This window comes from Ischnura elegans, chromosome 1 (genome assembly GCF_921293095.1).
Source record: "Ischnura elegans chromosome 1, ioIscEleg1.1, whole genome shotgun sequence".
NCBI classification, from domain to species: domain Eukaryota; kingdom Metazoa; phylum Arthropoda; class Insecta; order Odonata; family Coenagrionidae; genus Ischnura; species Ischnura elegans.
This window is the reverse complement of record NC_060246.1, coordinates 131,173,212-131,197,376: the sequence shown is the minus strand read 5'-3', so window position 1 is coordinate 131,197,376 and position 24,165 is coordinate 131,173,212. Positions and strand designations below refer to the sequence as shown.

The 24,165-nt window shown below is 37.8% G+C and overlaps 2 protein-coding genes across 5 annotated transcripts; one reads left to right on the top strand and one right to left on the bottom strand.

The window, feature by feature from the left end:
• Positions 1–121: 121 nt before the first annotated feature.
• Positions 122–8,409, bottom strand: LOC124169924 (mitochondrial import inner membrane translocase subunit Tim10 B). 3 transcript variants are annotated; one of them, XM_046548673.1, is made up of 4 exons: positions 8,326–8,409; positions 8,164–8,259; positions 7,756–8,087; positions 1,855–1,942 (listed from the first exon to the last, which is right to left on the bottom strand). In XM_046548673.1, exons 1-3 carry the CDS (start codon positions 8,392–8,394, stop codon positions 7,875–7,877), a joined length of 378 nt encoding a protein of 125 aa, XP_046404629.1. In that variant the 5' UTR covers positions 8,395–8,409; the 3' UTR covers positions 1,855–1,942; positions 7,756–7,874. The 3 variants fall into 3 exon arrangements, with proteins under 3 accessions (XP_046404628.1, XP_046404627.1, XP_046404629.1); XM_046548672.1 differs by lacking the exons at positions 8,164–8,259; positions 8,326–8,409 and adding an exon at positions 122–1,769 and having other exon boundaries at positions 7,756–7,863; XM_046548671.1 differs by lacking the exons at positions 1,855–1,942; positions 8,164–8,259; positions 8,326–8,409 and adding an exon at positions 122–1,769 and having other exon boundaries at positions 7,756–7,871.
• A 20-nt stretch (positions 8,410–8,429) lies between these two features.
• On the top strand, positions 8,430–22,246 carry LOC124169897 (arfaptin-2). Of its 2 annotated transcripts, none has more exons than XM_046548669.1 (8): positions 8,430–8,520; positions 8,799–9,011; positions 9,512–9,946; positions 10,740–10,849; positions 13,394–13,605; positions 18,705–18,954; positions 19,832–20,029; positions 20,912–22,246. In XM_046548669.1, the coding sequence occupies exons 2-7, from the start codon at positions 8,840–8,842 to the stop codon at positions 19,994–19,996; spliced, it is 1,344 nt and encodes a 447-aa protein (XP_046404625.1). In that variant the 5' UTR covers positions 8,430–8,520; positions 8,799–8,839; the 3' UTR covers positions 19,997–20,029; positions 20,912–22,246. The 2 variants fall into 2 exon arrangements, with proteins under 2 accessions (XP_046404625.1, XP_046404626.1); XM_046548670.1 differs by having other exon boundaries at positions 8,482–8,553.
• Positions 22,247–24,165: the final 1,919 nt, after the last annotated feature.

The window sequence follows — 24,165 nt, the reverse complement described above, 5'->3', positions numbered from 1 at the left end:
CTTCAGAGTGATGAAGACAATGGGAGACTATCTCCTCAAAATATTGCTACAATCAACCCATTCAACCAGTGAAACACCTATGAACTCTCTTTACTTCCAGGAGATGGGATTACCTCTCTCCTAGTAACTCTGTTGTATTTGGTCGTAAAACTTATGGCAATACATAATATAATACCAAGAAATTTTAATTTTATCAACACACTCAGAGTAGGTAAATGACTACTAGGTAATAGCAGCATGCAGTCAAAGGAAATGTCCTGCAGCAGTCTGCTATCTGACATGATGAATGAGCCCAGAAAGACTACGACGGTATACTTTTTGAATATGTGATAAGCCCTTAAAGAAATATACACAATTAAAAATTTCTTTTTTCTCGTCAACAATAACACAAATTTATTTTTCAGTCTACGCACTTAAATATGAACAGGAGAATCAGTCATTTATGCATTAAGTCATTGATAGAGATCAAGCAATGAGATCAAGTACTCATCAAACTTAATCCCAAAACCTTCCCCCTGCTCTTCTAAATTATCACTAGGAATGATTATTTTCTTATTCTTTAGATCCTCTAAAATTTTTTTACGTTTAACATTAATCTGAAGCCTGATTTTTGGGTCACTTTCACCAACTACTTTGCGTAAAGCCAAATCAGCTGCATGAATAATAGATTTGATTACTGAAGAGTCAGAGTGCTTCTCAATGAATGCATGTTTTGCTGGCTCTCTTACAGCACTATTAATCAGGTTTCTGATTTCACTAGGTGATAGCAGGGCATGCATACCTCCTTTCAAACTTCTACCTCTGAGAACACGTAAATTGCGCACATAGCTACCATAGGTATTTAAAATGCCAGTGTTAATCACAATTGAGTGCTTTTCCCAGTGATGCAGGTCTCCATTAGGAATTTCTAAACAGTTATTCATCCTCCTAATAACTGTATCTGGAATATAAGGAGAACTATCTGGGCAAGAATCAAATCTCTCTCTCACTCTTCTTATGCACACTTCAACATCACACTCCAGTGTAATAATGCAGAATGGAAGTTTATACTTAACAGCCAAGTTCCACCACTCTTTTCTCATGCTTCTGTAGTAACAGTTATCATCAATACATACTAAAAATAACTCATTCCCAAAATCACAGTCTTTGAATTGATCACTCATAGAAACTAAGCTGTTGAAAGAATCCAGCATGGTGTAATGTCCTTGACTCCCTTCTTCAATATCCTTAGCAGCTAAACTTAAGACTGCACTTTGACAGTACAGCTCTATGCCACTTTCCTTGCTAGTAGGGAGATTTTCACAGCTATCATCATCACATGTAATGTGACATTTATTACTGGGCACAAGATTTTTCACCTCTAACTTATGACCAATGTTTTCAGTAAAAATATGACTCTTTGGAAATGAAGCCAATTTGTATGAACACTCTTCATTCACAGGACTATTATAACTAAGAAGATCATTAACCAATGTCTCTGTTGCAAGCAAAACTTTAGCTCTTTCACTCTTCCATGAACTAAGATTTTCATCAAACCTTACAGCTTCTTTGAATGAGATGACTTCATCATAACAAATATGTATGATATGGTATTTGCTACCTAAGAGATGAGGCAAAGTTAATGTGAGTGTAGTTTTTCCACTTCCAGGTAATCCCACAAGCACTAGAAAGGCAACTTTTGCCGAGTCAGAAATGGCCTGACTGCTATCAGAATGAGCCATAGCAATTCATAACTTTATAAAACTATCCTCAGTGACTGGACTTCGAACCTGAAAGATAGAAAAAAATCTTTAAATAAGTAAGTACTTGCAGGGATTACATTCACCAGCAACACTACTTTCTGCAAATACTTACATATAAGTAAAGCATGCCACAAAAAAAATAAACTTTTCGTTAGACCAAGGGCACCACATTCAAGACTTCACCAGGAGGACCCGATTTTCTGATACCAAGAAATGACAAGGAAGTGTGAAAGGTGATTATAAGTGAAGAGAAGTTTAAAACTGACAATGAATAACTAATATTTCACAGCTATGGTACAGATTTCAGCCTTGGAAATTAATCAACTTAATGCTGGAAGGCGATACTTGGTGGAACTTGATGTGACAGGAAACATGATGAAAATACACAAGGTAATTACCTTGATAATGACATAGTGTACTGTCGAAACCTGGGTCGGTATTAAAACTCTTGTGGAACATACAAAAGTGTAACTTCATTATGTTTCTTGGAAATTAACAATCAAAGCAGTACTCAGTACATATATGTTCATGATTTTGGAAGGATACTCTACCAATGAAGAGGAATTAGCTTAGTGTTTCAAAACAATACGAGATAACCAAACCTGGTTTACAAATGATTGTATGAGATACTGAGAAGGTAGCATTATAGTGTTTCCATACAATTAAGTTCTGAGATGAATAAAGAAACTTTGTAAATTTCAAATGTGATTTTACTATGGTGCCTGACGATGTTGCACAGAGACGAAACTGGTTGTACTAATATCACATGTGAAATTTGCAAAGTTTTTTATTTAAAATGAAGCAATTCCACCAAGTCATGCCTCATAGCATCAATTCTGAGATGAATGTCAACAAGAAAACAGACAAAATCACCATCCTTTATGTCTGTTTTGACTTTGATACCATGAATTTCATTCTGCTGCACCATACTATCTGGGGTATACTTCTCTAAGGAAGTGAGGCATGGACAATGACAGCTCTGAGCAAAGAAGGTTAAATGGATCTATATTGCATGTAATTAGAAAGTCCGGAGAAGAGAAGGAGAAATTCAAGGTCTTTTGAGAACCATAAGAAGAAAACCTGAATACTTTATCAGCCACATCATGAGACATATTGGTCTTACAGCTCTGTCTCTACTCAATCATCAATTGAAAACAGAGAAGAGGTAAGCTTACATCTGCCGAAAACAGTAAGGGAAGAAAGACAAAGGAAGATTTAAAATCAGATAAGTGAAGTAAGTTGAGGAGGGATGTAAAATATAAGAATTTTGTAGTCATTAATACATTAGCTGATGGGAAAATTGAGTGGAGAGCTGTATCAAAACAAATCTTAAGGCCCCCCGCGCACTGGCAACTTTAATCACCGGCAACTAAACAATTTAATCACCCAAGAGTTGCTCGCTACCGCGCACTGGCGATTAAATAGTTGCCTCTCAGCTCAGTTTACAATGGATCTCGTGGAAGCTAGTTGTGTTGTCGCGCTCATTCTGAGACAGCGAAAAAATAAGCAAAGGAACAAAAGGTTTTGGGTGCATCCAATAATTAGTTCCAGACTTCTTGATGGACAATTTTATAAGCTGTTTGACAGATTGAGAGAACATCCAAATAAGTACTTTAATTATTTTCGAATGAGCATAGAAACTTTTGATCGACTGCTGATTAGCCTTGTACCTCGAATAACTTACCAAAATACATCATTAAGACAGGCTGTACCACCTCAAGAAAGATTGGCGGTGACTCTAAGGTAAAGACATTTTTAAATTAAAAACAATAAATAGTTTAAATATTTTAATGCCTAAGAAATGGAAATGCAACGCTTTTATTGATTTTTAATAGTAGTTTCTGAAGTAAAATAATTGATTTAAGTTCAAAATTGAGGACTTGTCGACGTATTTTCCCATACATTTTGAGAAGTGATTGCAGCTGGTGGCAGAAGCTCTTGAAATTGCCCTCTTGGTACAAATGTTGAAAAATATTGAGATGTTGATGCCTGAGAATTGGTTTGCTCTAATACATACGGAGTCTGCATTTGATTTTGGCTCCCTGATTGTCGGACTCTCCTCATTATGTTCATGATTTTTGTCCGTGCATAACATTTTTGGTCGTCATTAAATCGTCTGAAAGCTGGAAGCAGTGACAACAGAAAATACTTGTCTTCGTCAATGTCTTTTTCTTCGTCCCTCTTATCTTGTAGAATTTGCAGCAAAGACTCTTCGAAACTTCTGCTTGTAGAATGTTTTCGACTATTCCTTGTCGAACCAGGTGTAGGAGGGCAGTCAGCTTTAGGTGAAGGCTCTACGTCATTGGGTGCATCCAGGGGGAGTGATCGCTCCCTGATCAGTTGGCGGACTGTGACGTCAGCGCTCACTGAGCGATCACATTCCCCCCTGGATGGTGAATGCTCAGTGAGCGCTTTGGTGGGGAACTTGAAATGCAAAACATTCAATATGGCGCCCAGCGCTTGTGCATACTTTCGTGTAGCGGCTGCGAAATATCCTTTAATTCCTGCGATAAGTTCATACCTTGTGACTCTGTCCCGAATATATATCACTCTCAATGTACGGGCCTTAAGGATTTATCGCTAACAGTTCTTTACGAGTCGCGTGATATTTATTGGAAATGCCTTTTGTGTTAATCGTCCAAATATTTCGTTGGGAATCTGGCGCCTGACATTGAAGTCTTGAAAAAAGAGGTCTTTGCACTAAAATGGACGTCTTTCCCATGTTTAGAAAGCAATAGTTTCACATTTGCTAATTCCGTGAAATCCGCTTCGTCTTATAGTTTCTTGAATGAGATTTAATAATTGATCAAGGACGTCAGTAGACGTTGTTATTATTATCACAATAAACTGTTTGTGAACATTGGGTGACTAATGATGAAGTTATATCTCAGCATTACGGGACGTAGTGTGGCGGATGTTTTGAGGAAATGCTGGTAAACCGGTCAAATTAAAAAAAATGCTGGTGTTATCGTACTAACCAAATCTGACATTACTTTTGAAGTGAGCTATGTGCCACATGAGCTTCTGGAATGAGGAATGGACTTAAATGTGCTCGGGTTAATGTTCATGTTCCTGCTGATGACAAACAAATTTTTGTTATATCTTCATGTCGTTCGCCAGCGAGTAGTTTTAAGGTTTTTTAAAATCGCTGAACAACTTGCTTGATGCCAACTTTTTATTGACATAATAGATTTAGCCTCTAACCTTCAACATTTCTAGTTCTGTCTACTTTATGTATGCCACTCACTTTGTCAAAGGTCACATGAAAGGTTTTACTCTTAACCCTGATATCACTGTAATATGTTTCTCTACCAGAAGACCAATATTTATAAAGGTAACTTATGTACGATCATTCTCGCGTGTGTTATAGAGGTTATAGAAATTCACCGCTTTACACGATGCAATTTTGATTTTAACCTCATGCATACTTCAGCTGTTGCGCAATTACGTCCCCGTGTAAAACGGCCTGAAGGCAATGTTGAAGCAATTACTTAGTTAACCCGGGAGAAAAATTACGCACGCCTTATTTTTTGACTAAGCGGACAAGTAATACCCCGCGATTTACGTATATAGATATATTTCAATTTATCTGAAGCCTATGAAATATTAATAAAGAATTAAAAACACATTTCAACTCGAAAATCCATTTTTCAGCGAGGGCTACATCTGAACTTTACCTAGCTTACGACAAAATTCCACTGCAGAATAATATTTTGGCTACCTAATTTAGTAAATAAATACGTAAAAAAAGGCCTTCTGCCAATCGCATTTAATATGCCTACATTACGTATAAGTCATCCAGCGTTCGATAAGTTACAGTGTATAATTAATACGGCTGCTCGACTCGACAGTTCTTCGGCACCATTTTGAACTCGCGCCGCCGCTCACTGGTCGGTGAGCGAGGTGATCATACCCGGAGTACGCTCACAAATATGGCGGCCGCTCACTAGTGATCGGGTGGTGAGCGGTCGCATTCAGGGGGAGAGCGGTGGTTCGCTCACCTTCCGCTTTGTGAGCGGAGCTCCCCCTGGATGCACCCATTATCTTCACTTGCGCTTTCGTTCAAATCAATGTTAATATGTTCGAGACTGCTGGATGTATTTCTGCATTCAAGCGAGTCCCTCAGAAATAATAACTGCTCAAAATACAGATATTTACGCCTCTTTGGTGCTGATCCTGACGGCTGATTTTTTTGGGCATCATATTCCCTTTTGAAGCAGGTTCTTAAGTTCTTATGAATTGTTGGTTTTGAATTTGTGGCTTCCAAATACAATCCAGAGCTTGTTCAATAAATTTAAGTACCGCAAATAATCCCAAAAAGGTAATGGGGCCAGAGCAACATTTGCAGTAAAATTGGGAATTAGGAAGAAAGAACGGGAGGAAAAAAGTAAAAGAAATGGTGGCGTCGAGTGAAGGTGTAATGCACATACCGAAGCGGGAGGATACATCAACCTACCCAATGTGGTTTTTTTATTATAGGAATCCTATTTCAAACAGCAGAAATGATTGAAATAATTGAAGGTGACGACTTCAACGAAGAAAAAGAAATGAATCAAGATCAGAAACGTAGATGGAATGCAAGAAATTCCAAGGCCCAACATTATATAGTCTCTACAATAGAGATCCGTGGTCCACCATGTAATATGCTGTGAAGCAGTGGTAGCTGGATAACCAGAAAGAAGAAGTATAGGAAAGTGAAGAAAAAAAATTTCGAAGAATCTCAAGAGTATGAAGAAAATGTAATGAAAGGAATCAAATGAAGGGAAGGTGTAACTATGTAAGTAAAACATTCTGAGGTAGTTGTTTATTTACATAATGCAAGTAAGTGAATGTGTAAATATATGGCTTCCAAATACAATCCAGAGCATGTTCAGTAATTAATATTACCGTAAGTAACCCCAAAACTTAAAAACTATGAGACCTTTGCAAAAAGCGTCCAGCAAAACACTTTCCAAGATGCGCTCCGAACAAGGGCCGTCAAGCAACTGAAAAGTTGCCAGTGCGCGGGGTTGGGTAAGCATCCACGCGATCTATTCCTGCCGGCAACAATTTAATCACCCTCAGAATAGGTCCGGACGCAATTATTTAGTTGCGGCAACTAAAAAATCGCCCGTGCGCGGGGCCGCAGTCAATTTCGCGTGTTTCATTTGAACTTCCACAAAGCAACTAAATAGTTGCTTTGAAAAAGTTGCCAGTGCGCGGGGGCCCTAAGACTTCATCGGGAGGACCCGATTTTCCAATGCCAAGAAATGGCGAAGAAGTGTGAATATGTGATGAGAACCTTAAGATTGAGTAACAAAGATTACAGATAAATCACGATAAAAATGACTACAGCAGTAAGCCCAAAAATCTACCCTTCGAAATTGCAGCCTCATCAGAGAATGTAAGAATAATTGACTCTGTGTAAGCAACTAAATTATGAAAACAAAAGTGTAACTGACCGAAAGTTCAGGTTGCTCAATTAATTCATCCAGAGGAAACCATTCATTATGAATACACGAATGAGTTAGAAGAGTACAGGTCTGTATCAAAGAAATTAGAATACTCTTTATAGCTTGACTGACAGTGAACGAAAGCGTAAGATTTGTTCTGGATCCCTAGTGGATTATTCGAGTCTGTTGGCAGATGCAATAGTGTAATTTTGGAACTACGAGGAAGAAAATGGAATCTACCGGTCTTCCAGAGATGTAAGCCGAAACCCAAATAAAAACTGTTTTAACCACTGAATTAGAGCCGCAAACAAGCAACTGACAAATATAACTCATTCTGACCGTGTTGCTAACAACTACAAATGCAACACTTGAATTTCTTGAACGAAAGTGAGCTATTACTAAAATCAATTTCTGGAGTTACAATTAAATATAAGGTGTCCTGTCCAAGCCGTTTTCAATCCCGTAAAAGAACAGGATGTGGGTTATGCAAGCCTGATGAAAAACACAAGTGGTAAGGAAAATACTAAGAATGAATACGAAAACTTCTACATGTATGAAACATATTTCAGTGCAGAAATTACCTTCCCTTCGGCCAACCACATCTTAAACAGCTATCGTTCAACCTTGAGTGCTTCATTGTCAGGAGAAGTGTGACATTCCAAAATATGCATACAACCGCCTTCATTTCGAGCACTAAATATTATTCGGCGGCTTCTGTATTAGTTTCAGGTTTCTCCCCTGGGGAATCTGGCGGAGACGTAGTCTTTTCTGCTTCCTTCTCCAACTTCCGCTGAGCTTCATTCATTTCTTCTATACGTTTGTTCACTATCAGCGGCTGCACCTCCATATACACTGCCATACTCTTATGATTTACCTTGACATGTTTCGAGACACACAGTTCAGTGCAAGTAGCCTGTGAAGATTCATGAAATTATTAAAATGACCACATAATAACTCGCCACTAGAAGACTTGTATTTGTTTCACCTACTTCTTCCCTTGTGAGCTCACGTCCGCCAAATGTATACACGCAGCGGTTGAAACAAAGTTCAGACATTTGGTTGTACAGCTGAAGGAAGTCCTTGAACTAAAAATAACATAATGAAATTTCTAACCAACAAGCAAATGCAGTATTAACACCGAGCAGTCTTACATTTCTCAAGTCCATGTGATCCATTTCAAAGACTTCTTCGACGACTGAATTGCGCGAAAACACGTTCATTTGAATGTGGTTACTGCGGTTACTGCCATCTTTAGTACAATGCCAGAGTAAAATTTTGCGTGGCATGACGTCATGTTGGGGTGAAAAGGGTGAATTTCACTTTGTTTGGACGTCGAACGCTATCCGGTGAGTGGAAACATACGTGTTTTTATCTAACCGGTGAGCGAAATATGTGATAGTCCTTCTATTATACCTATAACATTATTACCCACTTTTTCGCGAGAAACCAAATTGTATGTGCAACGCCTTTTCCATGTTTTACCAGTTTTTCTTTAAAAAATGAATTTTATAGCAAGATGCTCTATATGGGCGAATGTATTTGTAATATTATTAATTATTAGGGTTAAAATCAAGAATTATAAATACTTAATATATTTTTTGACTCATTTTTTTCATTTTTGCAGCTTAGGTGTGCCTAGAAAGGGGTCTTAGGAGGGGGTTAGAAATGTCTCAGTCCGCGATGCCACCTCCAAGAAATGAAGCTACGTCGGAAGAAGATAGTGCTGATAATTTAGTTAATGATCGAGGGGTTAATTCGATGTCATCTCCATTATCATCTCCTCAAAGACAACCTTCTATCCAGCATCCAATGAGCCTGTCGCTCTCCTCGACCACTGGTTAGATAAGTTTTTGCTATTTTCGTGTACTATTGATAAAGTCTAATTTGGATTCCTTGACAGTGTTGTTTAGTCTACAATTACTTCCGCTAATTTTCATTGTGACTGGCCGTCATTCAAGTCACCGAATCTATTTGGTTGTGAAGTTGGCTTATGCGCGCTCTCTCTTGTGCGAATTTAAGTGTTGATTTTATTTGTTATCCGCATATAATTATAAATGTATATTTCGTTCTCAAGGTATGGCTTTCTTAAGTTGGTAATGAAACACCTCAGTTTCAATTTAAGTGGTAATAAATTTTGAACTAGTGGGTGCATTCGAGTTTCTTCAAAAAATGTCATCCGCCTACTCCTGGTCCACTGTTGTGCAAACCGACTATTTTATAAATTGTGATCATATTTCTGATATGCTAATTATCAGGCATTGCTGCGCCATACTGAATAGAAATATTTTTTATTGTGTTGTGTTGACAAAGATATTTATTGGCACTTGTCTTTCGTAGCCGTACCACTTCCACCTCAAGGTCCTCCACCGTTTCCATCTTCAAGTGCCGGTAGTACTCCAACAGGAGCTCCCAGTGCTGGTGAAACAAACTCTCCTAGTCCCAGTTTGTATCCAGTATCTTTATCTTCACCGGTAAATGGAGGGAGTAGTAGTCGGAAACGAGATGATGGCGAGTGCATGGGGTGGGCTCCAACTTTGCCCCTATCATCATCCACCACTAGGCAGTCTGCTCCAACCACACCACGGGGAAGTGGGTCTAGTGCCACATCTCCTACTGGTCAAAATGCTGCAAATCAACTTCCAAGGACTCTTACCTCTCCATCTGCACAGTCTCGGATGGAGTCTCTGAGAAATTGGGGCATTTCAACCTATAAATGTACTCGTCAGATGGTGTTCGAAAAACTTGGGAAGACAGCTCGCACCGTTGATGCTGGTTAGTTTATTTGCTTATGTGAATTGATTTTTCTGCTGATATGTAAGAAATTGGGATAGATTTAAGAAAAGAATTTTATATAATTGCTATTTGCCATCTTCATCAGTTGCATATGCCAACTGGCCCTAATGTAAACTCCTGTTGATAGTATAAGGCAGAAGCTCTTGAGCCTGTGATGTGATCTTAATGGTTCTGGCAACAACTATTGGTATTAATTTAATTAAACAAATAACTGAACATTCATGCTTTCTTATTCCACAGTCAGGTTAATCAGCACTGTTGGATAACAGTACCTATTTTAAGAGATATGTATTTTGTTCCGGAAATAAACTATAATGTGTCTTTTGCTATTTTCATTAATTTTATGTTTTCCGTCTTATTTTGGAGGTCAACTTAAATTCTTTTCACTATCATGTAAAAAGCACTCTCTTTTACAGTATATAGAAGAGACAGGGTTTAGACGGATGTTTAAGAGAGGAGAATTGTAGTTATGAAGGGAAAGGAGGGGAAGCAAATGCAATTTATAAGTAGATTGAAAGGGAATCGACATCTTGAAATGAAAAGGGAAGTGCAGCATGGGAGAGGAGACAGGCTTGGGCAATTCACATAATGCTCCATATACACATACTGGAACAGAAAGAGTATTTAATTAAAAATATTTAGACTGGATTGCATTTGTAATTTTTTTTAAATCTCCTGCTGCGTTATAAGGAATAAAAGTATGTTGACATGGTATTTTAGGTTATTCGTCATATATTACCATATTTTGTTAATCATTTTTAATTTATTTCAGAACTTGAAGCCCAGATTGAGCTTGTGCGAGATACTCAAAGGAAATATGCCAATGTTCTTCGACTCTCTAGAGCCCTGACGTCTCATTTTTATCATGTTGTGCAGACACAGGTAAGGGTTTGAATTCATTTTTCACTGAATGAAGTTATGCCGTATTCTATGCTAATAGTAAGTAGTGGATAGATTGCTTACTGAAATAAAAATATTTATTTTTCGCTGTACTAGACTTATCTTCAGACTTATGCAGAATGCATTGGTAGAGATGTGGTTTTTGACTTAAACAGAAATGGCCAGATGTACCCTTTACTGTAGTGACATTTGGTCCTAACATCTTCTCAGATTAATTATGTCACATAGTTGCTATTTTTGCAGCAATTATTTTCCTTCTTTTGATAAGGAAGAAAATGTTTAAATAATTCCATTTCTTTTTCCCTTATTCCAATTTCATGTCTTTTTTTATATTGTACACATGAATAGCCTTTATAGAATTCTCAGGATATGTATAACTATCAGGATAATGCCGCTCTAATATTCGACCTTAGAATGGTTGATAGCTCAATTCAGACATGTTCCACCAAGATATGAAGTTATTGTGGCAGGCAAATATAAGGTGATTGTCTCTTCTAGAAGTTATTGATATCATCATCCTCCATATCCCCCGTTTCCTTGCCTGGGGACTGGTTCAAAGATGGATGCTGATGAAAATAATAACGCACCTGAGTGTCCACCACATGGTAGCTCTATTGCTGAGAGAATTACAGCACTTAATTAATGAACTTAGATAAGTAAATACTGTGTATTGAGTTTGTTGATAGATTTCCTATAAAGAGAGCACTCTTCATGAAAAGCATACAGTGTAACATAGGCCAAAATCAACTTTTCACTGCTTGCATCTTATATCCATAGGATTACAAAATTAATGTGTATGCAAGATTTGACGGAGAAAAATTCCAAATGAGAATATAAAAGGGTAATAAACCCCCAGGGCTAATGGTAGAATGGATGTCTCCTAACGAAGATGGTCTGCTGATGCGGAGTGAGCACTCCAACTCTGAAATTTCCTTATGGATACAATCAGGGGAAGTGAGCCCACAGCGCTGTTGCTCAGACTTAGAGCAGACCGCTGCAAAGCCTCTCTGAGTCTCATTCTTAGCCTTGCCGAAAGTGTAAAGTCAGTTGATCGCTATGAAGAGCTGTTTGCATCATCTAGCAACACATCCAAAACCATTTAGAAGTAATACTTGAGCTCCTGCCAAATTTAGGAATGAGTGCTCAGGCTAGTACTAGCCGAAAAACTTACTGAGAAATGACTGAGCTTCTATTCAGCGATTCAGGGCGGAATTTCCTCAGCTGTTGGTAGTGCTCTTGGAGTCTCTCCCCATGAATGTGGTCTGTTTGACTGTTACATGTCTGAGATCTTGTTGCTGATCACTAAGGCATATTAGCCATTATGGAAATTATCTAATTTCAAATGGTGATTCCCTTTTAGGAAGAGAAAATAGCATAATCTGCTATATTGTCTGAACAGAAGCATAGAGCCACATGTTTATGAGTCTTGTTAGCGCTCTCAACTAGGAAAATTTTCAGTATTAAGAATACACATCCTCCGGTAAATTGGTAATGCAGCCTGAACACACATTTGCATGGGTTAAGTTGAACTTTTCTGTCAGTTTTTTAGTTCCTTGTATGAACACAGAATTAAAATGAATAAAACGAACAAACTTTGTATTAATCCACCAATTTATTTATGTGGTATGACTAGTTTCGACGCAGCGGCATCATCCTCAGGTACAAAGGTTACAAGCAATCAAACATTCTTATATATCATGTGGTATCTGTGGGGGAGGAAGAAGGCAGGTGGAAGGGGTGGCTGGGAAATCTGAAGTAGGTGATTGGGCGGGTGGTGAGAGTTGGAGAGGGGCAGGATTAATACAAAGTATTGGGAGGGGGGAAAGGTTTTCAAAAAGGATATCATTAAAAAGGGGACGTTTCTTGATGAGTCTTCTAATCTCCAACTCTTCTATCTTGTTCATTCTTCTGCCTTTCCCCCCTCCCAATACTTTGTATTAATCCTGCCCCTCTCCAACTCTTACCACCTGCCCAATCACCTACTTCAGATTTCCTAGCCACCCCTTCCACTTACCTTCTTCCTCCCCCACAGATACCACATGATATATAAGGATGTTTGATTGCTTGTAACCTTAGTACCTGAGGATGATGCCGCTGCATCGAAACTAGTCATACCGCATAAATAAATAGGTGGATTAATACATAGTTTGTTCATTTTATTCATTGAAATGAACTTCCACAAAGTTGAGCCTGTGACTATAGAGATAAACACAGAATTATTTACTAAGAAAATGGAAAAAAGAGATTTCTTACTAAGGGCAGCAACCAGTACTGGACCACTCCAGTTTCACAATTTAAATCTTGTTCAAGTGATCTGAATGGCATTTAAAAGCTGTAAATGAAATCTTAAAGTTTCAGAATTTTGTATAAGCTGAATTCCATGATGATACTATGAAAATTGGCTATTACACATATTGGTATCAGTTCATCCCTAGTTTTTATCAATTCATTAAACTGTAGAAATATAACATGTAAAATTCTCAAGAATATGGCATAAGTGAATATTTATGCTGTGTTTTTTATTAGCATGCTCTTGGGGAGTCCTTCTCTGAGTTGGCTCAGAAGAGTCCTGAGCTACGAGAGGAATTTGTGTGGAATGCGGAGGCTCAAAGGCGTCTGACACGTAATGGGGAGACACTCCTTCATGCTCTTCACTTCTTTGTTTCTTCTGTGGCTACACTGACAAATCGTACTATTGAAGATACTCTTCTAACTGTACGCCACTATGAAGCTGCAAGGTACAATTAAGTGGTATTTTTATTAGTTTACCTATTTAATGAGACTTTATTTGTTATTAAACTTTGGAAATATCTTAGTGAATATAGCAGATATGCATAATATTTCTATTTACTCCAGCTTTTTTGTATTTGTGTTCTTAGTGCTATGTTCTTTTTGTTGGGCCTTTGTAGTGCAGACTAATGTTTTTTTTTTTCAACCTGTTTAAGTGTTTGATTTCAAAGCTGTTAATGTGAAGGAGAGACCTGATTTATTTGTACAAAATTTTAGCTTTGCCCTTGTGCTGTTTCTATGCAAATTATGAAGTAATGCATGAAAGAACATACTTTATATGTGGTCATACACATGGATGCTAAGTTATTTATGCCAATGGTGAAATTTGCATGGAAAAAGTTTAGATAGAATAGATTGAATTAAGAAAATATGTCCAGCAGGCTGGTTTTTGGGGTTACTACCACGTAGATTCATCTCTGCAGATGACAGTTTCGCCGGCATTGTAGCAGGATTATTCAGGTCAATGAAGTGGAGATCCGTGGTATCGCCTGTCTCTTATACACCCCGTCAGAGGCCGGTGTCTTCTCATTGGCTGGTTCAGGAGGCCCAGGTGGCTTCTCATTGGTCCGCATCTCCCGGCTCTGTCCTGTCTCTCCGGGTTTACTCTTGTCCTGTCTCGCCCTATAGTGAGTGCTGTTGACTCCATGACCCACAAGTTGGTGAGACATCTGGCCGCATCACTCAGACCATTCACCGGCAGGTCCTCCACCCATGTGAAAAACTTGGTGCACTTTGTCAAAATCTGCAAAGAAACACGGGTGACGGAAGGTGATATCTTAGTAAGTTTCGACATGGAGTCGCTGTTCACCAACATTCCAGTGACGGAAGTAGTAGATATCGTGAGATCCCTCACTGATGAGGGCCTTCCTCATGACATCCCTGAAATGGTCGAGTTCTGCTTAAGAAACCTTTACTTCCTCTGGAATGGGAGGTTCTATGAGCAGAAGCAGGGTGCAGCCATGGGATCTCCACTCTCACCGGTCATCACAGCACTATTCCTGGAAAAGTTTGAAGAAGCAGCTCTGCAGGCCTCTCACAAGAAACTGAAACTTTTCCTGAGATACGTGGATGACACATTCGTGATCTGGCAACATGGCATCATGAGTTGGACCATTTCCTACAACACCTCAACAGTCAGAATAACTCCATCAAGTTTACGATGGAAACAAGAAAATAGACGTCTTCCCTTCTTAGACGTCCTGTTCGAAAGGAGGAATGACGGCACACTGGGTCACACGGTGTTCCGGAAGAAGACTCACACGGATCGCTACCTAAACGCTTTGTCGTGTCATCACAACCAACAGAAGATATCAGTAGTAAGAACCCTGCTAAGAAGAGCCATAACATTATCGGATGCCTCCTCCCTGGAGAATGAGAAGAAACGCATACGCAAGGCACTTCAGGACAACGGATACAACAAAAACGTCATCCTCAACGAGGAAAAGAAGATTGACAAGGCCCTAAAAAGGACCATAGAACCTGCTCTTGGAGATACGGAAAAACCTACGGCTTTCACCTTCCTACCATACGTTGGAGGGACGAGTGAAAAGATAGCCCGTGTGCTCTCGAAGAATGGCATAGTGACAAGGTTCACCTGTCCTGCAAAAACCTCCAGCTTCCTGAGCAAAGTCAAAGATAAAGTCCCTGCAGGAAACCATTGTGGGGTATACCAAGTCAATTGCACCTGTGGCAGAGCATATATCGGAAAAACTTGCAGACCCCTCAAGGTGCGGCTCCAAGAACACCAAAGAGCCACAAGAAACCAACAACTGCGCCTCTCGGCCATAGCTGAGCACACATGGAGTGGGCCGAATCACAATCCCGACTATGACAATGCAAAAGTCATTGCCAATGAAAAGAGGTACTTCCCTCGGATCATTAGGGAAGCTATAGAGATTATGAAGACACCGAACAACCTCAATAGGGAGCACGGATACCAGCTCCCTAACACATGAAGAAGTGTCCTCTAGAGTAAACCCGGAGAGACAGGACAGAGCCGGGAGATGCGGACCAATGAGAAGCCACCTGGGCCTCCTGAACCAGCCAATGAGAAGACACCGGCCTCTGACGGGGTGTATAAGAGACAGGCGATACCACGGATCTCCACTTCATTGACCTGAATAATCCTGCTGCAATGACGGCAAAACTGTCGTCTGCAGAGATGAATCTACGCGGTAGTAACCCAGAAAACCAGCCTGCTGAATCCTCACCACACCGCAAAAGCCTACACAAAGAAAATATGTTTCTGACAAGCCACTGTAATGCTTATTTTTGTAGTTTCATTGAATTTATTATAAGAAGTCAAAAATTATAAAAATCAGTACTGCCTTTCTTGATTTATAAATAGTGTAACTAAACCGTTTATTGATAATTAGGTGGTACAACGTTTGCTGGGTCTGCTAGTTTTATATAAATTCCAGAAATGAATACCTAAATGGCAAATACACTAAGGAGAGTTTGGTATCCTAGTGGGTAGAGTGTGTGACTAACCACCAAAGGGTCTTGGGTGATCTCCCAAGCGAAGCTTTTGTACACCCCCAACAATAATCCTCCCAGTGGAGGCCTCTTCCACACAGTGGCCTAGAGTAAGGGACTAACCCTCATACCATGAATCTGTGAAATTTGTATGTCTGTGGTGAGCTGTACTCTTTTCAACCACACTAACCCTAGGGTTGAAACACTGAATGAGTGAATGAAATCACTGAAACCAGTTTTTCAGTTGATCTAGGCTATCTGCAATGTGGAAGTGAAGGTTTGTTCACATGTAATGCTAGGCTAAAAGTGCTCTCATTTTCTGCCTTCTAACTGGTTAACTCACACTCTCCTCCTTGTTTATAGTTACCTAAGTCAAGTTGAAAACTGTAGATTTCAATTCCCCATTTAGTTGATGTTGAGAAATTAATTTCCAAAATTTACTGAAATTCAATTGACAGATCACCTTAATTCATTCTTTAATGTAGGTTAATGTTTCTTTCTGGCTCTAGTACGGCACTTCACTGTCCTCACTAGTTGAATGTTTTGCAGTACTCGAGTGTCATACGAAGTTTAATATAAAACTACTGGATTTAGAAGAATACTTTGCCATAGTTTGGAGCAACTTCCTGCTTTTCCTCAAGTAATTAATCAAGGAAAAAAGAAAAGTAGTCAATACAGCCATGCCTCTCTTAGTGCAAAGAATGCGTTCCTTGGGGCTCTGCACTAATCGAATTTGTGTTATTTTATAGCATTTTAACATTGGGAAGATATAGATGTATGGATATAGCTTGGAGTTCATTGGAAAATGTTACGGTAACTGTGCTATCAGTAATTGCAGATTCACCTGATATCGCAGCACAAAAACACCTGCTCGCCATTTTAAATTCTGGAACCAACCTGAGCTTCCACTATATGTCTTGCAGCAGTCACCACCCTCATCTTCTTTGATGGATTCAAATGAAGCCACAGCTTTTGCACAAATAACTTCCTGTGAAAGAGGAACATCATTTGTATATTTATTAAAAACCTGGCAATTAGATGTCCTTCCGTTTTTTTCCCAGCAATGAATTTTGCGTACATGTTGATGGCTTGGCTGAAGTTGGTGTGACTGACGTTTTAACCTCGTCTTTATTCAGAATAATGGTGTGGATTATTGACGATGTGAGCACGATATTGCTTTTACATTCTCCACTTTCAAAGCAATAACTTGAAAATTTCTTTATTTTTCTATCCGCATCCCTATTTTTTCCCATTGTTCACTTGGTTTTTACTCTGTATGGCTCTATCAACATCACCTTCTACTGCTGAACAATTGCTGTACTGTTTTCCTGAGATGCAGAGGGCCTACGACTGCTAGGAAGGAATTAGCCAATGTGCTTGAGACTCTCTCTCGGACCCTTTTATGTGTTGATGCTATTCATACGCAACTCATCCACTGCTTCCCCGTGATCAGCGATGACCTTGAAGGCTTCAGGATGGACCCTTTATGCAGAAGTTAATGCGCCTGATAACCTATGACAGCAAAAATGACATCTCAAACTGTATTGCTTTTTAAAAGCTCATTTCAACTAGCTCCAAACTCAAATGATCTAAATTAACTAATGTCATTCAGTTAAGGAGACAATATATATTACTTCAGTAGGTCGGCTATCTGGATGCATGATGAGCAATGATTTTAGGTATTGCACTGCAATGGATTTTGATGAATATATAAACAAAGAATAAGATTTGAGGCAAGCAATATTATTATTATGTGTAAAATGAGAGTAATTTTGGCTGTAGTTAGCACAAGTTCACGTTTTATCAAGAGAATTTTATGGTTATTAGATTGGGTTAAGCAGCAATGGGATGTTTGTGTGAGGAATGAATTTGTGCAATATCGAAATTGCTCTAATCGAAATTGTGCTAAGCAATGCATGGATGTACATCATCTGCCTTAAATTTTAATGAACTCATTGACTGTTAAGAAATTAAATACCTATGTAATGGTTGATCACTGTGTGTATGTGAATGAAACCTAATTCTGTTGTTGATGTAGAATGGGCAAGCAAGTACTTGCTGAAGAATTCAATTAAAATACACTAACTCTTGATTAACTTTGTGGTATTCCATTATAAGTTTTCCTGGATATCACACAATTACTTATACCACTTCTTTTTGCAGAGCCCGACCCGATTTTCAATGAATTATAGAAACATTGATTGTGATAATTCATTGAAACCCGGGTCGCGCTCTGTAAAAAAGAAGTGGTATAAGTAATGGTGTGATATCCAGGAAAACTTCAATTAAAAATACATTTCAAATCAAATACTTTTGACCCAATTCAATGAAGATTAAAAATATGCTATTTCTAATATTTAGCCATAACCTAAGGATTTCACCCTCTCCTATGTGTATTAATATCTTTGGATTGTGAAAAATTATATGAAGTCACCTATTTATCTTATATTATTTTTTTACCTATAGAGATTGTGAGTTTTTTGACCTCAGGAGTTTTTTTTCTTGTCAAATTCTGTCTTAAATTAAAGTCAAGTCCTAGTCATGCTGAAGACATCAAATGTTGCTCTTCTAGGATAGAATATGATGCATATAGAGCTGATCTTGAGTCAGCAATGCAGGCAGCCTCGCAAGCCCCAGCATCGGCCCCTCCTCCCTTGGGTGGTGGGGGTCAACCTGTTGGTGCTGGGTCTGGCTCACCCGGAGCTGCAGCAGCGAACAGTCGCCTCGAGGATGCACAGCGACAATATGATGCGCAGCGTGCTGCATTTGAAAGGCTACGATCAGATGTTTCAGTTAAACTGAGGTTCCTTGATGAGAACAGGGTAAGACTATCTTTTGAATATTGCAGTTTTATTTTATAGCCATATAATTCATCAGGCAACTGTTAATTAAGCTTGTGCTAACTCTTTGATCATTTACGATTTAATGGACTTATAAAGTTGCATTTAAGTGCATTGAGCATACTATATATATATATATATGTATACATAACTTCATTCATTCACACGACGCCTTAAGCGCAAATATGCATATAAATTCACAGGTAAGGAAAGAAAGGGAAAGGAACATGGAATAGAAAAAGGACAAGGACAACGGTGCTGTGGTAGATGGAAAAAGCCAGAAATCAGAGGGTAAAAATGCGACCTGACTGGGACACGAACCCAGAACTTTTTCTATTCCATGTTCCTTTCCCTTTCTTTCCTTACCTGTGAATTTATATGCATATATGTATACATATATGTACTTGAAGATAATAAATATGTATGTTTTTCTAAGTTTCTTTCCTGCTACATTTTGAAATGAATAAACAAAGTATTCCCCCCTAAGGAGTTATTGATTGAAATGTATTGTTATAAGAGAGATACACACTTTGAAATAAAACTCATTAGAAGTTTGTTATTACGAGTATGGCCTGTAGCAAGGGTAGAAATATAGCAAGTAATTTTTTGTTTTGGTTGGTCTGCGGTAAAAAGCATGGGGAAATTATCCTCCTATTATTAGTGTTCGTATTTGTGCTAGTACTATGTGAATTCTCCATAAACATTCAGTTTGAGTGTTCATTCAGTATTCAGGTCACTTTTTTTGACCATTAGATGCCTGAGAACTCTTTGCTGATGGTTACTCAGTATCTCTTAGTTATTATTTTTAGTGTATATGTTTCTGTATCTCTCTGTATTCTGCATTAAAATTTTATTTCAGATCAAGGTGATGCATAAACAACTTCTGCTATTCCACAATGCGATATCTGCGTACTTTTCTGGAAATCAGCAAGCACTGGAGGCAACTCTCCGCCAGTTTAATATAAAGGCTTCTCAGTCTCCTTCTGCTGGTTCCCCTTCTTGGCTTGAAGGTCATTCACCTTAATGATAGTGGTAACCTCTTAAGTGAAAAGTTGAGGTGAGTTTTGGTGAAATATCCTTTTCAAATTATCCTGTCAATTTTGATGTCATTCCTTTGAATAGTAAACCATTATATGTATTTTGATTTGTAGGAATTTCTCCTACATAATTTCATTGCTATGTGTATATTGAAAGTGGTTGATTTATCAAAATTGTTACTAGCAGCTTTGCTTGCTCATCCACAGTCCTATATGGAAAATATCTTACAGCCCAGGAACCAAAATTTTGCCAAGTCCCAACTTGACACCAAGTTGGCCATGTTGTTAAACCAAGTCCCTGCAGCAGATAACAACAAACACCAGTTAATTTAATGTATTTACATAGTGTGCATGCACGTAGCACATTTATTTCCTCAGTTTAAGCAACAAGAAATATGAAAATGGGTCTCATTTAAGTGGTGGTCCCAAATAATATGTGGTTAAATGTTTAGTTAGGGGAAAAAGTAAACCATTCATTCTCATTTGTGGTGGCAGTGTTTAAAAAACCTCATCGGTGTCTGATACACAGATAACTACAGACAATAATGCCTCCTGTAGAGTAAATGACAGCTAGGGAATGCTGCGTATCTCAATTATATTAGGAATTTACACTCACCAAGACACATGCTCACCTCATCAGAAATGTCCCTCTGCAGGTCAAAATTCCTTCTTCAGTGGATATCAAACCCCAAAAAGGAGGCCCACCATCCCTCCCTGCTCATAGTGATTGTTGATCTCTGCTGTGGAGCTAATTCGGTGGTTAGTTGGGACTTACAAATAATACAATCAGTCACTACATCTGGGATTAAATTGATGACTGATTTTACATTCTTATACATGGTAATTTTTGTTTAAAGAGATTTGTGCTGGTACTCATTTGTCCGTGTATGTTTTCTTTTCAGCTTTATGAGGTTTTAATTTATAGAAAATGTGATCCACTGAATGTGAGAAACACGAATGCTGCAAAGGATATATTGAACTGAAGCTAAGTGCTGTTAAAATGCGAGTGTGATGTTCACTACTTTTTTTTATGGACAGCTGCTCATATTGTTTTGGGAATACTCCCATCTGGCTATGGATAGCTTTGATGTGTTTTGCTGCTTTCTCCATCCAACTTTCTGAAGAAATCATGAAAGGATGGTTGAAAGATACTGAGTGTACTTGTAGTTTGTTTGATGAACTTAACACAGTGTAGATATATCAGAGTCTTGTTACCTACAGCATAACGGAAGGTACGTAATTAGTGGGCTCTAAAAGTGCTGTGTTTTCGTAAGATTTTTTGCCTATTTTTAATATTTATTTGAAGTTATATTTTAAAAGACATCAGTGTCAAATTTCTATCTGGACTGGGGTCTGCCACAACTTAATTTGTTAATGCTAGTACCAAGGTGATCAACTGCAATATATGATAGTGATCCATGAATATATATTAACTTCATGCTTGACAAATATTATCACATTCTCTGCTACAGCAACATCTTGTCATACATGAAGTTTGTTTTGCCCAGCAGAGGTCAACTCAGTATCGATGTAACTTGATTAGGTGATTGGCCATCTAGCCACTGACAAACAGTTTTAGCGTATTAGCAAAATTTTTAATTGAAAAGGTGTATTACTGGAGTTCCTTATATTTTTTGCTAATTATCTATGATTTAAAGATTTCATAACTAATAAAAAGCTGATTTATATTTGAACAATGCAAAAACTACTGATCCTGTGCATGTTTAGCCCCAGCATTTTAATGGAAATGTGTTGAAGTTGTGGAAATAGACACTTATTTAATTGAAAATAATTTATTTCAAATGTTTGTTCAAACCAAAGGTTAGGTTAGTCTAAATAACAGCTTTATTTTCGTCCAATAGTACCAACTAGGAAGAAGTGCTTGATTAATTTGGCATAATTATTTATATTTTTATTTATTCTAATGTGATTTTTAATTCCTTGTGTGATGGGGAATTGATTATTTAGAGAAAAGTGCACTGAAGTAAAGAAAGATCTGATTTAGTGTGGACCAAGTTTAATATAAGAGGGATTTAATTGAATGTAATGCTGCCATGAATTTGATGAGAACCTGGACTGTCTTACTAGGTTAATATATTATCAGTTATAACTTATATTGGTATTCTGTGCATTATCTAAGTGAAAATTATTTATTGGTATTCTTAATTTATTGTGTGTTGTTGATAAGGAATGCATTGTTAAATGAATGCCAAGGAAATACATGTCCCTAAAAAGTGTTAAGTTTTGGAGAGTCTTCATTAATTCCCACATTTTCACGGTTATAGAAAATTGTCATGGCATTTTGAAAAAGACATATCTTCAATGTTTTGCATTCTCTGACCTCTATTTACAGATGAAAATTAGTTGCTTTTAAGAATCACCTGCTTGCATACATACTATTTAGGTGAAATGCTACATGGAGTCATGAAATTTATTTTATTCATAATTGAATTCTACTTATTCTTATGAAAGTTTTCTATGTGGTTTCCTCTTATTAAAATATAGCTGTTTGCAACGTTCAATTTGGAAAAACACTAGCTGCTTCACAAAACTGCAATTAAGGATACTAAGTCATTCTGAATATATCGGAAAAAAATTTTATCCTTATTTGAAAAAAGTAATTCTTATTTAAGCCAGTGGCTAAGTTCCACATAAGCATATGTTATTTTAATCACTCTATTATCATGTTTGCTCCTCTGATAATGTTAAATTTAAGATATTTTTGTTGTACCTAAATATGGAAAAATGAAATGGTAATTAAAGAAGCAAAAATTTTCATCAAAACAAACAAAAGTCCTCCTTTATGTTCCACAACAGGGGTTGTACAAGAAAGATTTTTTCCACAACCAAGATAAAGTTCCACTAGAAAACTGGTCAAGTTTCACCTGTTCCTGATGAAATTCATCAGTAGCTGCAAGGGTGTACCCAGGATCAAAACTAGGGGGAGGGGGGGGCAAGCCATGGTTGTTCCAGTTGTAGGTAAGATTTAAGCGTGGAAAAGGTGAATGAAATCAACATTTTAAGGAAACTGTGACAGCTCTTTATTAGTTTTTAAAATTATTTGCTTGAAAAAATATATTTTCCTTAAAGTCCTATGCGATTTTTGCTTCAAGGGTGGGGGGGGGGGGGGGGGGGCTGCTGCCCCTAGCTGGGTACGCCCATGAGTAGCTGATCAATTTCTGGTCAGGTCATTTTTTAAGAGTTAAGTGGTGGAATGCTGGGCAATCACTTACATTACTTTAGTATCAATTGAATACCAATGTAAACTGTCGGGTAGCTGAAAATTTCATTAGTATTGTGTGAAACTTGACCAATGGAGGAAGTTGATTCTTGTGTACTTTTGTAAAGGTAATATCCAGTCATTTCATTTAACAAATCTGTGATTTCTGTATTTATCGGTTGAGTCATTCGTTGGCAATGATTCATATTACTTTCTTGTAAATGGTCATAATTTTTTGCAGATAAGTCTCAATTTATATAAATATATTTGAAGTCCATTAGAATGAGTAGGTATAAGCTATAGTGAGACTATTACTGCATTTGTATTACGAGTGATATTTTGCAATTATTGTATTGTTCTGATTTGTCAATTTTGTATTTGATCATTTGGATTGTTAAGTATTTACTAAGGCAATCCTAGCAAGTTCATAAGTTTGGTTTAGATAAATTTTTCACTCTTTAGTCAATTTGGAAAACAGGTACAACCTGCTCAATTGCTCTACCAATGCTTGGCATTGTCCTCCACCATCTGTTATTCAGAATTTTAATGAAGGAAATTTCTCTCAATCTTCTTCTAATTATTGTTATGAATTATATTGTTAGGAAGAGTTGGGAACAGAGGGGAGAATACTCATTCTGTTATAGTGGAGCGAATTCGTTTCCTCATGTATCAATATCATAATGTAGAAATAGAGGAAGATTGATGTAAGAATATTTCTTAGTTTTTATTGAGATTTTTAAGGAGAAGATTCCAATAAAGCTGAAATCAGTCTCCTCATGTCACAATTTTTAACAAAGGTGCAATATGTTTAATAATAAAAAGTTCTAGGAAATTACAGAAAACAGTGAATTTTTTAATGGTGTTAACCTACGTCATAACTTTGACCAGAAAGGGTGATTAATTTTTGGCAAAAAAATGGAATCCAATGCAAGCAGT

Excerpts from the sequence above, each read along its gene's own strand:
- LOC124169924 (XM_046548671.1), bottom strand. The coding sequence starts at position 1,721 with ATGGCTCATTCTGATAGCAGTCAGGCCATTTCTGACTCGGCAAAAGTT.
- LOC124169897 (XM_046548669.1), top strand. The coding sequence starts at position 8,840 with ATGTCTCAGTCCGCGATGCCACCTCCAAGAAATGAAGCTACGTCGGAA. Across the intron at positions 9,947-10,739 it reads AGCTCGCACCGTTGATGCTG|AACTTGAAGCCCAGATTGAG; the intron begins GTTAGTTTATTT and ends AATTTATTTCAG. Across the intron at positions 18,955-19,831 it reads GGTTCCTTGATGAGAACAGG|ATCAAGGTGATGCATAAACA; the intron begins GTAAGACTATCT and ends ATTTTATTTCAG.